General features: G+C 45.9%; 1 protein-coding gene across 1 annotated transcript in view; it reads left to right on the forward strand.

Annotated features, from left to right (window-relative positions):
- The first annotated feature begins 1995 nt into the window (after positions 1–1995).
- Positions 1996–15045, forward strand: part of rras2 (RAS related 2) — a 28599-nt gene continuing 15549 nt past the window's right edge. The window contains exon 1 of the mRNA XM_012834737.3: positions 1996–2398. Within this exon, the coding sequence (XP_012690191.1) occupies positions 2297–2398 (102 nt within the window). The 5' untranslated portion in view covers positions 1996–2296. The remainder of the gene's footprint in view (positions 2399–15045) is intronic.

Raw genomic sequence — 15045 nt, forward strand, 5'->3', positions numbered from 1 at the left:
GGGTAAACGGTATAACTTTTAAAAAAATAACCTATGCCTTTCCATAACAGTCTGTCCATTGTGTAGAAAGCAAATAAATACTGTATGTAGGATATTAACATGTACAGATTATTCTATACTTTCCAATCTTTTACTCTGCAGTGTTCACGTTTGCATTTCAATATTAATGCAATGCAATTTGCCATTCCATGCTAAGCTGACATTTTCTTAATTACATTTTGTTGATTGTGTAATTACACGATTAAGCGTGTGTTTTAAATTACATCGGTTTTAATTTAGATAAATTGTTAAATGGCATTGCAATCAGTTGCACTGGGCCACATGTCTCCTTTCTTTTTCATTCACTGCCGTGCATTTTATCAGTTGAATAACTAAAAAAAACAAAACATGGCATTAAATGGGAGAGTTCATTACTGCCTATAAAAATGTGTTCATACTTGAGTAGGTTTGCAGAAGTTCAACCAGGTGATACTTGTAATAAACAGGCATTTTTACAGTCTCAAAGGAGAGCTTTGCTTTTCCTCGAGTTTTCCAAACCTTTTTTGTCTCATTCTCTTTGTATTTAAATATCCTTGAAATGTACATATATCATGTGACTAGTGGTAATCTCCCCCTTTTTACACTGGGATGACAACATGCCTTGTTGTTGCACGACTCTCCACCTCAGTGCTTGACGAAGCAGGGGTTTTTGGAGGTAGCTGGGGATTCAGACTTAATTGAAATTCTTGGAATTCCTCTAGGGCTACAGTGTAGAGTGGGAGTCAAATGGAATCTGTTAATCCAGCCCTTCAAAATAACACCATTTTCCCTGTGAGAGAGCAAAAAGATGTTCCTCTTTGTACTGGACAAGTGTGGCAACTGCCAGTAAGGATTCATAGCTGATTGTCAATACTTGTTTTGTGTGTGTGTTTTGAGCTATTTGACATTTGTAAGGTAACATATCACTGCATTTTCGCAGGCAATATTAGTGCCAAAACTCATCCGGTGTTTTGTTTGGCCAGAGGTTTCCAGGTCATGCTTGTGTTGAAAAGCATAGCATGTGGTCTAGCCAGTGCGTACAAACTTTTCAGAGACCAACATCATCCAGACAATCCCATTCCAGGACCTGAGAATGACTGAAAGGTGGGTGTGAGGGCAGTTTTCTCCAGCTGTGAAAACAGTAGGCGACATGGACATAATTCTAAACCCTATTTACTCAGCTCACTGACTCCACTAAGGACGGGTGAATCTGGTCCCTGGTGGGTCTATGTGGTAGGATGTGAATCCTGCACAAATGAGCTCCCATCCAAATTCCTATAAGACATTGGAACAAGTAATTGTGGGTTAGACCAATAAACCCAACGAAATACTCAAAGAACGTGTATGACAGCAATGTAGCCTAAAATTAAGCCTAATTTAAAGCTTGATGTGTCAATAATTGGTGCTTGCAAAGCACTTTTTTTTCTTCCCAGGTTTCTTCGGCTATCAGTCAATCAATCATTCTATATTTCTTTCTTTCTGTCGATTTTCATCAGCTTAATTTATTTGTGTCTAGCTGTGTATAACCTCTCTCTTTACTCACTCCCTCTTTCCTCCCTCTACCTATCTTTCTACATTTTATTTATTTGTCTCTCTCTTTTTGTCTTTATCTACTTCTTCATCTCAACTGCCCTCACACAGCTTTGCTTTTCTCTCTGCACACAGGCCTATTTATATTTGTTGAAATTTTAATATAATGTTTTGCATTGCAAGGACTACTATTTCCTTCAAATCAGTATAAAAACCCAACTGTCATTCACACGAAATGCCAAATTAGGGTATTGCTAGGCCTGGACCATCGGTTTGTATTTTATAATGTCAACCGATAAGGAAAAAATGGGATTAAACATGCCCTAGGCTACATTGTATTACAGAGGCTTTTGTTACAGGTGCGCATTTTTGGAACACGGACACATTTTTGTGGGGCCGTATATTTGGACTACGATGGACTGACATGTATGGATATTAATTGAAGAAGTTTAGAACGGCCCCTAGCGTCAGCCATGAACTGATTCACCCTATCTTTCCCACATCTTGCAGCACAGTGCTTGGTAGCGTTTTACAGGAGGGCGTTTGGTCTGAGACAGCAGGCACTTCTAAATCGGCGGTTATTGTATTTCTGTCATATTGGACGGATTGTGTCGGTTTCGTGTCTGAAGCGGCTAAAGTGGCGAATTTTTCTTGCGCTACAGTATTTCAAGTGAGGGCCTGTCACTGAGAAGTGGGTGTCTGCTGACTGGTGTTGAGACAGCGGCGAGTGCAGCAGTGTGTGTCCCCGATGGCTGGGTGGAAGGACGGCTCGGTGCAGGAGAAGTATCGGCTGGTTGTGGTTGGAGGTGGTGGTGTCGGGAAATCTGCACTAACTATCCAATTCATTCAGGTCAGTAAATAGGGTACTTAATGGGGTTTTACCAGCAAATACGAAATGCTAGGGAATTTGAAGGGGTGGCTCTTATGGAGAATGGGGACCCCACGAACGGAAAAGGGGGTTTCAGTCAAGATCCCTGGCCGAGGCCTTCGTCTACATGAATTTGCTTTTTTAACCAAGAAATTTTTTTTTTGCGAAAACACCGCGCGTATCGTAAGAGTTTATATTTTCTGCACGATAATGCAGGTTGGTAACGATGTATAGCCTAGGTGTACGTGGATTACAACCGCTACCCATACTGCATTTGAAATTTCGACTAAAACAACCACTTCATATTAATCTGAAAAGTTTAAAAAGGCAACCCGCTCAAGTCCATTAGGTGTATGTGCATAGTGAGTTGGCTGTAACCTACCTTTATACCAGTTTGCCTAGACTGCGAACTACCTCTGGTAATATATCATTCTTTGCCGTCATGCAAAATAATTCAAAACAGAGGCCAAAAGACATTTGATTTCAGAATTAGCACGACGGCCGTTCTTTTGCGTTTGCAGCCCAGCGACTGATGATCGTAGGCTATGGTAAACACTATGGTTATTTTCAAAACCACTGTTTATTGTTTGAAGACAGCCAAACTTCTACAGTTCTGCGAGTATGCAAGTAGCCTACAGTTTGATTGTAGGCTACTTGTAGTCTTTCGCAGAGAGGACAGGGCGATAGGCAACGTTATGTAAACGACTACTAACTTGTAAGAAAACACACTGACCCATCATCTACTGTCAGCACATATTCGAGTTGTAATAGTGCACAGCTACAATGACACAATTTAAGCTTCCGTCGCTGTTAAACAATGCCGCAGTTAAACGACAATGCCGGTTAAAAGCCTAGTGGTTTTTTTTTTCTGCTCCATTCCTCCGCGGAGGGTCTTGGAGGCAAATTGTTGTTGCTAGTTGAGGTTCAGAAAGTAATGAACCATGCCAAATTAGGCTTTGGTGTGCTTTTGATATGACAACATCTACAAAACATTCTACCGTAGGCCTACCAACGCACATTGATAATGCTTTAAAACATGATATTCATGAGCAACCCCGTCTTACCTAAATTTCCCTCGGGATTAATAAAGTATCCACCTATCTATTTTACAAGTAAAGGAGGACAACCATGCGTAGCCTAGAAACAGCTATTGTTATAACAACCATTCCCCAATCCCAATCTCTGTCGCCATTAACTGCCTGTAGGTTTACGACATTCCAACACTCAGTAGGGTAATTAGTTAAATGCCTACTAAACTGGACGAACGAAGCCTACGTTTTTTCTTCTCGACGCAATATTGAGATTTAGACACTTAATAACTTTGCCACTTTAGTTACATATCCCTAAATTACCATTTTGAGACAACTTCAACTCTTAAAGTTAGTAAGACGTCGGAAAAGCCTTGTGTCCTTTGTGTGTCACTCTATGGAGTAGGCTAGGTCTAATTTTCACCAGTCTCCACCATGCCCAACTATCCGTGGGGGAGCACGTGCGCGGGGGCTTTGTCAGGGGCCACGCATTCTTTGTAATGGGTTTTGTTGAAAGCTCATTAAATTTATACCATGCGTATTGGCCCGATCGGATTACAGGTCCACAGTTGGCTCCAGCCATTCAAGCGCAGTTAGTCATCAGCTGAGATGGTTGACTGGTCATACCAGATCAATTAATGTGACAGAAGGTAACCTCAACACTGCACGTAAGGATATATCTATAAACAGTAGACATTTATTTCCGTGTACGTTTCCCCTTAATTTGATGCACGTCCGATGTTGATGCAGTTAGGACATCAATAAACACTACTTGTTGCACCCAGAGTGAATGTGTCAGAGGTTCTTCTTGCTATTTGGTGGATTTTGTGAGCTGCCATATTATGCTTTACACTACATTATATGCTAAATATTAGTCATGTTGTAGATTGTAGTGAGGTGTTTAGGATGTCTTATGTGACTGTCACATTCAGAAAGGTCATATAATATCTTACCAAGCTGATTTGGTGTCCTGGTCTTTCAGGCTGATATGTTTGTAAATTTTTCATTTCCTAAAATATAACTACTTCAGATATCTTACCTTTCTTGGATAACATTTACATATAATTTCACATTCACTCTGTGTAGCACACATCCTGATAACTGAATGTGCTTTAAAAAAAAATAAAACTAGTCACAACTAGTCTCTAGTCGGTTCATCACAACAACCTCTGATACACATTAGAGCTAATTAGTAATGACCATGGTGAAGTTGCTGGCTGGTTTTAGGGGGGTTATTTTGACACTTATAGGTATAGATCACAAGAAGTCATGAGCTGTGAGAAAGCATTACAATAAGAAAGCCAGGATGTAGCTGGCTGTTTAAAGCAGGACTGAGATACCTAAAGAGATCCCTCTCAGAGTTGTATCAATGCCTAACTGCAGCTGGCAGAACTAATGGCTGTTTAATAATCAACATCTGCTGAGATCACTATGTGTTGCTGGTCATGCGTTGGCTCATGATCTTTCAAATAGCGCTGGATGCCATCACCTTACCAGCAGTTACACATTAAACTGTGGAACACCTGCAGTTACAAACTCTTGCTCTGCTATATCCTGTTTTTATCCGTTCTGTTTTAACTTGACAGTTTGCCAGTTTGGTCTGTTTTGTTGAAGCTAACAAATCTGTGTTAAAGTTCATAATTTATTTATACACTAGGCATAACAGCGGTGTCTGTGTAATGGTGACACGATGGAAAGTGCTTTTGTTCTGTGGTGTTTCTAGACATCTCCGTCCAATAGCGCCTCCCCGCCCTCCATGCCTCCAGCTGGGCACTGAGTAGAGGCTTTCCCATTCGAGAGAAGGTTACAGCGAGGGGGGCCTGTTACATCTGATTCATGTTGGGTTAATGACCACGGAGAAGTCGGAATTCCGCTCTGGAAAAGGAAGTCACTCCACTCTTGCTCATTCTCCAGGGGCCTGCAGGGATGTGTATGGGAAAATATGAGCTGCAGTGTGAGTCTGTGGGACTAGGGGGAGGCCGATTGCTGGTTTGCACACAAAGCGGCCATACATCTACAGGTTCAAGCCGGTTCCTTTTGAAATGAACAGAGGAATCAGAACTAAAGTAATATTTGGAAAATTTGACACAACATTATTTAAAAATAAGGAGTCTTTTTTAACACTGACATGTCTTTGTGTTGGGACGCTGAGCTAGGGCAGGTTTAGGGCAGGGCTAATTGTTGTGGTCTGTTCACCAGTGATACAGTGCAGAGGCAGAGGGTCGTCATAGTGCTATGCGTATATGACCTCATTAGACAAACAGATGTGCAGATGACTGTTGAGAGTCATTGACATCACCAGGGACCAGGCTGTGCCAAGGGAGTGAGTCAGACCGGAATAGCCGAGAAGTGACATAACATTGATTCAGGAGTCGAAGAACGCTATTTATCATCTGATGCAATCTTGTAAGCCCTGCACTGGAGGCCTTGACTCAGCTGTGGGTCAGACCACTTGATCATGTTTTTAAATGGCATTCAGTGTTTGAAAAGACCAAACCAATTTTGGAGTGACGGGAACTGCAACAAAGTTTTAAAAATGAAAAGCGGTGCGTGTGTCCTACGCAATAAAAGTTATGGGTTCGGTGTAGAGTATTAGTTGCCACCAGAAATGGTGTACTTTCAGGAGCTTCCTCGGATTACATTAGTGCATGAAAATTTGTGAGGAGATGCTGTGACTGATCATGATGGCCATTACTCCCGGTCAATTTGACACACTGACCTGTGAGAGCAAGAGGCATTGGTCCTGGGCTGTGATGACCTTTCAGTGCGTCAGCACCAGAGTATAGTGGAGTAGACCACAGCAGGGGCTTGATCACATGCCGGCTAATATTAGCTCCCCTCGTTGGCCCCTCTCCCTTCTACAACCCTCCCTACCAACACCTCCTCGCTGTGTTGATTCAGTGAGAACCTATAGAAAGACCTTTGCGGAAGGGCCACACTGGACTCACAAATGAGAAAATATTGGGTACTTTTGGGTAAAGTGCTTTACTAAGTGCTCCCCCCACCCACACCCTGCCCCCTTCTCTACCTCGCCCCCCCCCCCCCCCCCTCTCTCTCTGGTGGATGGTTTTGATTACTGAGATGTGAAGTCATAGAGGAAGAATGCTGCACTGAGCAGTAATTGAATAAATACAGATTAAGCGTGAGGGCAGTTCCTCCTGCATGTGGAAGCAAGGTGCTGTAATCACTGTGTGTGTGTGTGTGTGTGTGGTTGTGTGTGGTATGTGACGAGCCTGTTGTGTTCGTGTGTTTGCCTTCTTAATCCTTCCCTGGTGTGTCTGTGAGTATGGAGCATATCAGCACTGAGGTGCTGGAATACCAGCGTGGCCAACACAGGCACTGCACTTTAAAGCTGCTATATTTGGGCTGAGATGGTGACTGCCTGCCGTATCCAGCGTAATGATGCCCCCCCCCCCCCCCGCTGATATGGAAGGCAAGCAGCTTTCACTTCTGTTCAAGCTTGTCCGACAGTTGCTTCAGAGTTGCGCAGGTGACTTAAGACGGCACAGAAAGGCCTTCACCTTTGCTATATGTACTCTGCTGATAACCGCTCACTCTTAGAGCCAAGGTGTCCTTTGTAGTACCGTAAATGTGTGTGTGTGTGTGTGTCTAGTTGACTCTGAGGCGGAAGATGAAAGGTTTGTTCGCCTAGGGTCACCTGTTGATTTCTCACAGAGTTGGCCCACTAACAGGTGGCTCGTGGGCCTGGGCAGCCTCCACCAGCTGAGGTGGTCGTAACTCTGAGCTCTCACTTTATTAAAAACAAACTTCTGAACTCCTTTGTCTGCTGAAATAAATATCTCAGTATGTGATGGGAAGCTCACAGTCTTCTCGGCCTAAACAGCATGTCAGCATGTGATGGAGCATGATTTTTAAGAGGCAATAACTTCTTCTGTTTCAATGGAAACAGCCTCAAAGAAAAATTGTGTTTTCCAACGCATATTTGTTGCTTGGTGAAATTTGGTAATATATCCGAGAATATCCGTGATGTTGATCATGTCATGGTCATGGTTTGCCATCTCTATGTGCTTGTGTACTGTCTTAATGGGTCCATAAATTCTAAAAGCCTTGCAGGAATTTTACATCCCACTGAGGAGCCACTGATTGGCTGTATCACAGCATAGCCCCCTGCACTGTATTGATTGAGGCATTCAGACCATGTGAGTAGCCTACTCTACTTTTTTACACAACAGTGGAAGTGTATGTGTAAAAGGTACACAAAGCATGCAAGAGGAAATGTATTAAACCTCCTCTGCTTGCAGTGCCAGTTCGCCATGTAATTTCCTCTCTTGTGTAGAGAAGCTCTGGAGGGCCCCTCCCAGATGATGAGAGGGTAGACTCCTGGCGCCATGCCACCAAGGCAGCTGAGGTAACGTCGCTCAGCCTCGATGGACATCCCGTTTGCCCACCCTCTGCCCCAAGGGGGTCCCTACCGCAGCAGACTGACAAAGCCCCCTCCCTCCCTCTCATTGGCTGTCTATGAATGAAAACACTCTCACAGAGCCCTCCCATGAATCTCGGTGGTGGTGGTGGTGAGGGGGTGGTTTGGAAATCATTTAGGACTGGAACTTCACCATATTCCCCTGAGAGACACAGAGAGAGCGAGAGTTTATGTCACATCTGCTCATCATTGGGTTGGGCAGTGCTTATGTGCAGCCTGTAGTTATGTGCGGGGAGCAGCATCGAGTCTTCCTGGGGCCTCGACATCTTGTCTCGCCCCTTCATCAGCCATCGTCTCCCACACAGAGCTCACACTGGGCAGCTCATTTATATTTGATGGCTACCCGTCCCCGGAGAGCGCGCCGAATCAAAGGCAAACGGGAAAACATTGTGTGCCCCCATTCAATTAGCACTGAATTATTTTGCTTGTGCCACACTGATCTAATTTCATACCACTTAACAGGGGCTTTTGACTGGGCCGTTCCAGGAGGGCCGGGCACAGAAATTCGACTGCTGTTTGTCGTGTTTGTCCTTGTTATGCAAACAGTTGGTTTGTATGCCCAAGACTGACAGCTGCGCTCCCCTCCCCACCCCTGCCAGAGCCGTTTCCAAGCTCGGCGTGGGGGTGGGTGGGGGCTCGGGGTGCGGGGGTGCTCACCAATTGCCAGAGTTGAAACAGCGCTGCTGCTTTTTGTTTCACCTCCACTCTAGTGCTGCCCACACATGCCTCGCACAAAAGGCCCCACGCTCAGCCCCGCATCAACTGTGTGGCTTCTTAGGGGCCTCACCTTCTCTTGAGGTATCCTGTTTACACAAGCCAGCAGCAGGAAGAGCCTGTAGCAGACAGGGCCATGCAGTCGCAGTACTTACTACTCTGTTCTTCACGTGCACACACATATGTGTGTGTGTGTTTGTATGTGTGTATATGTGTGTATGAGACAATAAAACGGACTCCTTTTCCTTTCATTTCATTTGCCGCTTTGCACAAACGGTGAAAACAAATAAAAGAAATTTCCATCACGTCACAGGCTGCATGTTTGCACTGGAGAGCTCTGATTGGAGGGTAGGGAGGAAGAGTAGGGGGAGGAGGGGGAGGGCACTGTGCACTAGAAGATCTTTTTTGTGGTTGTTGTTCATTTGCTTCCAAGTCCAAAACACGCGTCTAGTTCATCTCAGGATATTATATCATGTTCCTGCCCGCCCTCCCTCCCTCTTTTTCTCTCTCTCTCCCTCTCCCGAGGAGAGTGCATGGAGTTCACATGTTTCTCTGCAGATAATCACTTCCGAGCATGAATGGGGACAGATTATTATGGGGTTGCTGGCCCGGGGCTGTATCACGTTGAATGGTGTCTTTGGAAGGGAAACATATGCTATGCATCTCCAAACCCACAGACCGGACGTCTGTTTCCAGACCAGACGCTTGAAGAAATGTATCGATTCTCTTTTTCCCCCTCGTCTCGATCTGGTGTTTTACATCCATGTGAATGTCAAATGTAAGCAAAGGAATTGTGCTTTCTGATCACTTTTCCTTCCTCCTCTTTGACTGGAAAAACTAGTTCCGATGAATGAAAAATTTGAATGTGTGACAAATTGCGCAAACAGCACGTGTCTTGTATCACATGATTGTTGGTTTGTCTGACAAACACATGGACTCATGTTGTGATTGTGTTCGCCTCTATCAGACTGACAAAAAATCGTACACAAAGACACACATCGTACACATAGACACACAAACACACACACATAGATCTGATGTAATCAAGTGGGTTTCTACGTCTGTAACACTCTCACACTGTTCACACACACACACACACACACACACTCCTTGCCGATCCTATCCTGATATCCATACTTGTGTGTCTGCTGCCTTGGCCCTATCTCTTTCTGTCCCTAACTTTCTCTATTTCTTCATCTCTTTCTCTCCCTCTGTCTCTCCTCCTGTCTGTCTCTCTCGTCTCCCTGTGTGGTTCCATGGGAGGGCTCCATGTTTCCTTGGCCATCAGGGGTCAGATGACTTTCCACTGAGGCACGTGGGAGGGGGGGGGGGCCCGAGCGGGGCCAGCCTCTGCCCCTCTGCCCTGTGGAGGTGCCGCTTCAGCAGCGCAGTGACTCAGGGAGCTCATGGGAGCTCATGGGAGCTCATGGGGCCTCAGCCTGCAAGAGTGCTGCATGAATCAGACCTCCCACCTCTCCCAGAAACCCTCTACCCTGTCCACACACACACACACACACACACACACACACACACACACACACACAAATATAGACAGTCTTCAACCCAAATCGAACGCTCCCTCCCCCCTTAACATCCCCCCCACCCCCCCTGATGGACCAAGGCTGGATGTTATGCGTCATGAACAGTGGGGTTAAAAGAACAGTGGGGCATAGGCAAAGGTAGTGGCAGATAGAGACTGCCGTCTGTTCTACACATCTTTTTTGGATCAAAAGTCGTGCGGCAGACGTATTGCCAAAGCAACCAGTCAGGCTGCATTGAGGTCTAGTAGCATGAGTTTGGCAAATCTTTTTAAAGATTGCTTTATGTGACCAGGTGATTGCAAAGAAATGTCAACAGCTGCCTTGTGTTAACTGCATTGTTGTACCCGTCGAGATAGAGTATAAAAACTGCATTACCCACTGTGCAATAGTGGTTTGTTTGTGTATCAATGGGACGGTTGGGTCTGAGACAACAGGGACCCAGTGAGCCGCTACGGTGTGGCTTCAACAACAAACAAGAGCTGAAGAAGCCGCATACAAACGGCTTACAGGGCCGATATGTTCCTGCCGCTTTGGTTTGTTTTTGTTTCATTATCTCCAGAACCTTCTTCTGTCCTCTCATGCTGACTAGGTCATGGAACATTAAAGCCAGCACGCTTGTTGGGAGATTTAAAGTATTATTTCCTTCTTTCTTGTTGAGTTGTCTATAGAGTCTCAATGATAACACATTAAGACACTTCATAGTTTATCATTTTCAAACCCATAGTAAACATTAGCATTATTTATAAGACTTTACAGACTGTATACTTTTCCCTTATGTTTTTCCTCATCGTGCTTACTGTCCTCAATCATTTCTATTTTCTAATTACAGGCTCCTTGTTACTGCGTGAAATTTGCTGAACAAATGTTTCCGGTCAACATAGAACCCTGTAATCTGAATAATAGCATACATTAGTGTACATTACAGCTCTGAAGTATTGCTTTAGCCAGTGAAATCATATATCATAATGGAGGCACTGGAATCGATTTGTCAAAGCTATGTGTCGTTAGCTGCCGTTGTACCGGGGGAGCCCCACACCCTGCGTCGACTAGTATGGTTTTGTCTTTCTCTAGGGAAATTATGCCATAAAGAGGTCATTTGTGGAAGATCTGATGTTGACACTAGCACACTTCTCGCATGCCAGTCATATGCCACTCATTTCCTGATAAGACTGGTGTTGGTGGTTATTGTTGGTGGCTGGCGGTGGGGTTTTATTTCCGTTGTTTGTTGTTTTGCTGCCTCAGAAAAGCCCAGGGTGTGTGTTGACACCTTGCGCTCATATGTGTTTGTGCTTCACGTTGAGCGCTGCAATTGATGGCGAGTTCTTTCACATGATGTCCCAGATTCCTTCTAGAGTTACTCTCCATTCTGGTCCCAATCCAAACCACAATATTTGTATCACGTCAGGCGCCAAAGTTGTTGACATCTTATCCTCATCTGCATTATTGGCCGTCTGCGAATGAGATGTGACTGATAATTGTACCCAGAGTTGAAGCTCTGGTTATCTTCAGTTCAGTTTTGATCCTGCTTTGTTCACTCAGATACGTGTACCTGTTTTTAGAATAAGTCTGTATAATTGAACTTTGTGGAGGAAAAAGGTCCAGAGAGGAGTAGACAGACAGACAGACAGACAGACAGACAGACAGACAGACAGAGAGACAGACAGACAGACAGACAGACAGACAGACAGACAGACAGAGAGACAGACAGACAGACAGACAGACAGACAGACAGACAGACAGACAGACAGACAGACAGACAGACAGACAGACAGACAGACAGACAGACAGACAGACAGACAGACAGAGAGAGAGAGAGAGAGAGAGAGAGAGAGAGAGAGTGAGAGAGGAAAAAGCCTACTGTGATGTCTGCTCACTAATCCCGCAGTCCTCTCACATCACACCTCAGTCAACCCGAGAAATTCCCCAGTGGGTGGATGGGGCTGGGGCTGAGAGCATAGTTTTGCTTGCTTAATAGATTCTTTCCCCACTCTTCCATCCCCATTTGTCATTCTTCCTTCTCTCAGATGTCACAGGGGGGAGACGTTCCATAGGAATTATTGAGAGCGGATGGCCTATTTTTAGTCGAAGCTCACAGCGCCTTGCGCGGCGTGCAACCTAAAGATTTTTCTCTCTCCTTTGCATGTGGGGTGATTTGGCAGAGTTGAATCCGAGTTCATGTCTGTGCATTAAGAGGAATCTATCGCTGTGTCGAGCGTGAAGAACGAGTTCATATCTGTGCATTAAGAGGAATCTATCGCTGTGTCGAGCGTGAAGAATGGGTCGGCGCTACGCCCATGCGCCGTCAGAGCGCAGCTGGCCTGAGAGGACAGGGAGGAGGGAGTGAAGGAGCGAGAGCTCCAGAGAGTGGTCTGGTTTCCTCCAAGAAACCTCATTTTTACCACCCACACACACCCACACACCCACACCCACACCCACACACACACACACTCACGCTCACACACTCAATTGAACTCAGCCCAGTGGCAGCCATGGGTCCACCATCCACGTGGGTGTTTGAGATGTCACAAACAGAGCTGCCAGACATTGAGACTGTGTGAATACGGTTGGCTGAGGTGTGTGTACAGAAACTGGGCTGCCGTGGCTCTCAGTCTGGCAGAGTGGGTGCGGTGGTGCCTGAAGACTTTTGGGGAGAGGGGAGGCGAGGGGTAGTGGTAGGGTATCGTGCCTTGGCAGGGCGGATGCGCAAATGAGTGTGTCACCCCTTCGTCTGTCGTCCGACTAGGCTGCCGGCCAGTTGTCGCACGGGGGTGGAGGGGGTTGCGGTGGGACATGGCAGCTGAGCTGATGGCAGGCTCATTAAGGCCCAGCACCTGTTGGGAGGCTAAAGGGACCGAGTGGGCAGCCGTCACCCAAACAGGTGAGCGAGGACAGAAAGGGGGTGGGCGGCTGGCTGGGTGAGTCGTCTTCCTCCCAGCTGCCTCTTTGTGTGTGTCTCTCTAAGTACATGCAACCCCACAGTCCCATTGCAGCACTCCTTGGCTTTTGGGAAACACAAGGAAATCGTTTTCTAGTAGTTAGCATTGATCAGCCTCTCTGGTAGTGCCTGTGATAAATGTCTGGTCTGTCCAAACCAAATATTGTGTCTTCTCCCGATGCCAAATCTTATACTAGATTCCATTTACGGTGATCAGGTCCCCGGAGGAATCTGACTCTGGCTAACTGTTTTTCCATCTGCCCATGAGTGATGTATGCTCACGGGGGACCACAGCTTGGTGCGATTCAGCTTGATCCATAACCACCTCACGTGGTGAAAACACGCCCGGGCTCGGAAAGTACAACCCACATCATTCACGCAGGGGGAGACCAGGGGCCCGGTGAGGACAGCCCACCGGCACGGCTCTGGAAAGAGCGGACGTCCATTAAACCTTATTTATGAGCCGCTGCCCGCTGCAGTAATAGTGTTTCTGCTGTCTGCGTCGTGTGACTGTTGGCCTAAAACGGTAATGGGTGCTGGGTTTCTGTCAGAGCGCCAGCCAAAGACCTCACTCGGACACATAACTCCTCTCGCTCGGCCCACTGTCTGGAACAACAGCCCTGAAGTAATGCTAAACGCTCATTTTTTCGAAAGAGGTGTAATGGTCTAAAAATAATCCACGTCAATGTCTTGACTTTTTTGTGTGGAGCTTGTGATGCAGTGTGTATATGGAGATGGCTAATCGCTAAAATCGCTCCATGCCCGTGAGGATTATGGTGACTTCCTGATCCCCTTTTTTTCGCTTGATGATCTTCTTTGACATCACGGTTGAATGGGTGCATGTTCCAGGCATTTAATGAATGCACTGTGTCAACACGTGGCTTGCTCCAACTTCCTCTGTGGGTTGCCATGTACTTCCTGCAGAGTGAGGTGTCCCAGTCATATCAGATTTGTGTTTACGAGGCCCTTATCATGCTCGATTTACCTGTTTTATGTTTGTAGTAAATCTGCACACGCATCGGTTGTTCACTTCCTCTACGGATGCTGGCTCACGAGGACTGAGTCCAATCCAAACCAGCCAGTGACTCACAGCGGCCCTGTTCCTAATGACACGGTGGGAAGCAAACAGATATTTAAAAAAGCTACGCCTCTGTGTGTGTGTGTGTGTGTGTGTGTGTGTGTGCGTCTGTCTGTCTGTGATCCTTATGTAGGCCAGGCCAGTGTGATTGTGTGGGCTTTGGTTTGCTTTGTGTCTGCGTTGTAGACAGATAAGGTCACATCAGTCAGATTTCATTCCCAAAGATAAGGGGTGTTATTGAGCTTGCCTCGCAAAGTGAAAGCGAATACAGCCCTTCTTTTTTTTTGTCTTTTTTTTTTTTTTTTGCATAGCACAGCAGAATTTGTGGTTTGTCACAATGGGGGCTTAGTAGTATCAACAACCCCACAATGGTCGGGGTTTACCATCAACCCTGTCATGTGACAAAGCAGGACGGTCGCCTGTGTACACTGTATAAATAACTTAGTGGCTCTCTGAACATCTGAAACGGTCTGCCATGATGAGTAAGCCTCACGCTGGTCGAAAAATGATCCTTTGAATTTGGGCGTGAAAGATAGTCTGCTGCGCAGGAGAGAGGCATGAGGATGACCGTGTGGGTGGGTGCCAGGGGTCCCTGAGGGAGTTCAAAAAGACAGAAAGGTGAAAGTCCAGTCCAGCGACGGCTGATCTTTAGAGGCCTGATTGAAGCTCTAATGTCACAGAGGCAGTGGGGTGGTCCGCATGGTTTCTCCCCTCCACTGCTTTGCTCTCAGCAGGACCTCAGGCCCTGGTTTCAGGCATGGCAAAGCCTTGCACCCCTTTGACTGATTCTGCTTTTCTATAAAGTGCCTAGGCATTAGCCGATTGTTTTTGATAGGAGGAAACAAAATTACCTTTTGTGGCTGCTTGTTTAGAATGTTCCTTTTGTTTTTTG

The sequence above is a fragment of the Clupea harengus genome, chromosome 6 (genome assembly GCF_900700415.2).
Source record: "Clupea harengus chromosome 6, Ch_v2.0.2, whole genome shotgun sequence".
Classification (NCBI taxonomy): Eukaryota; Metazoa; Chordata; class Actinopteri; order Clupeiformes; family Clupeidae; genus Clupea; species Clupea harengus.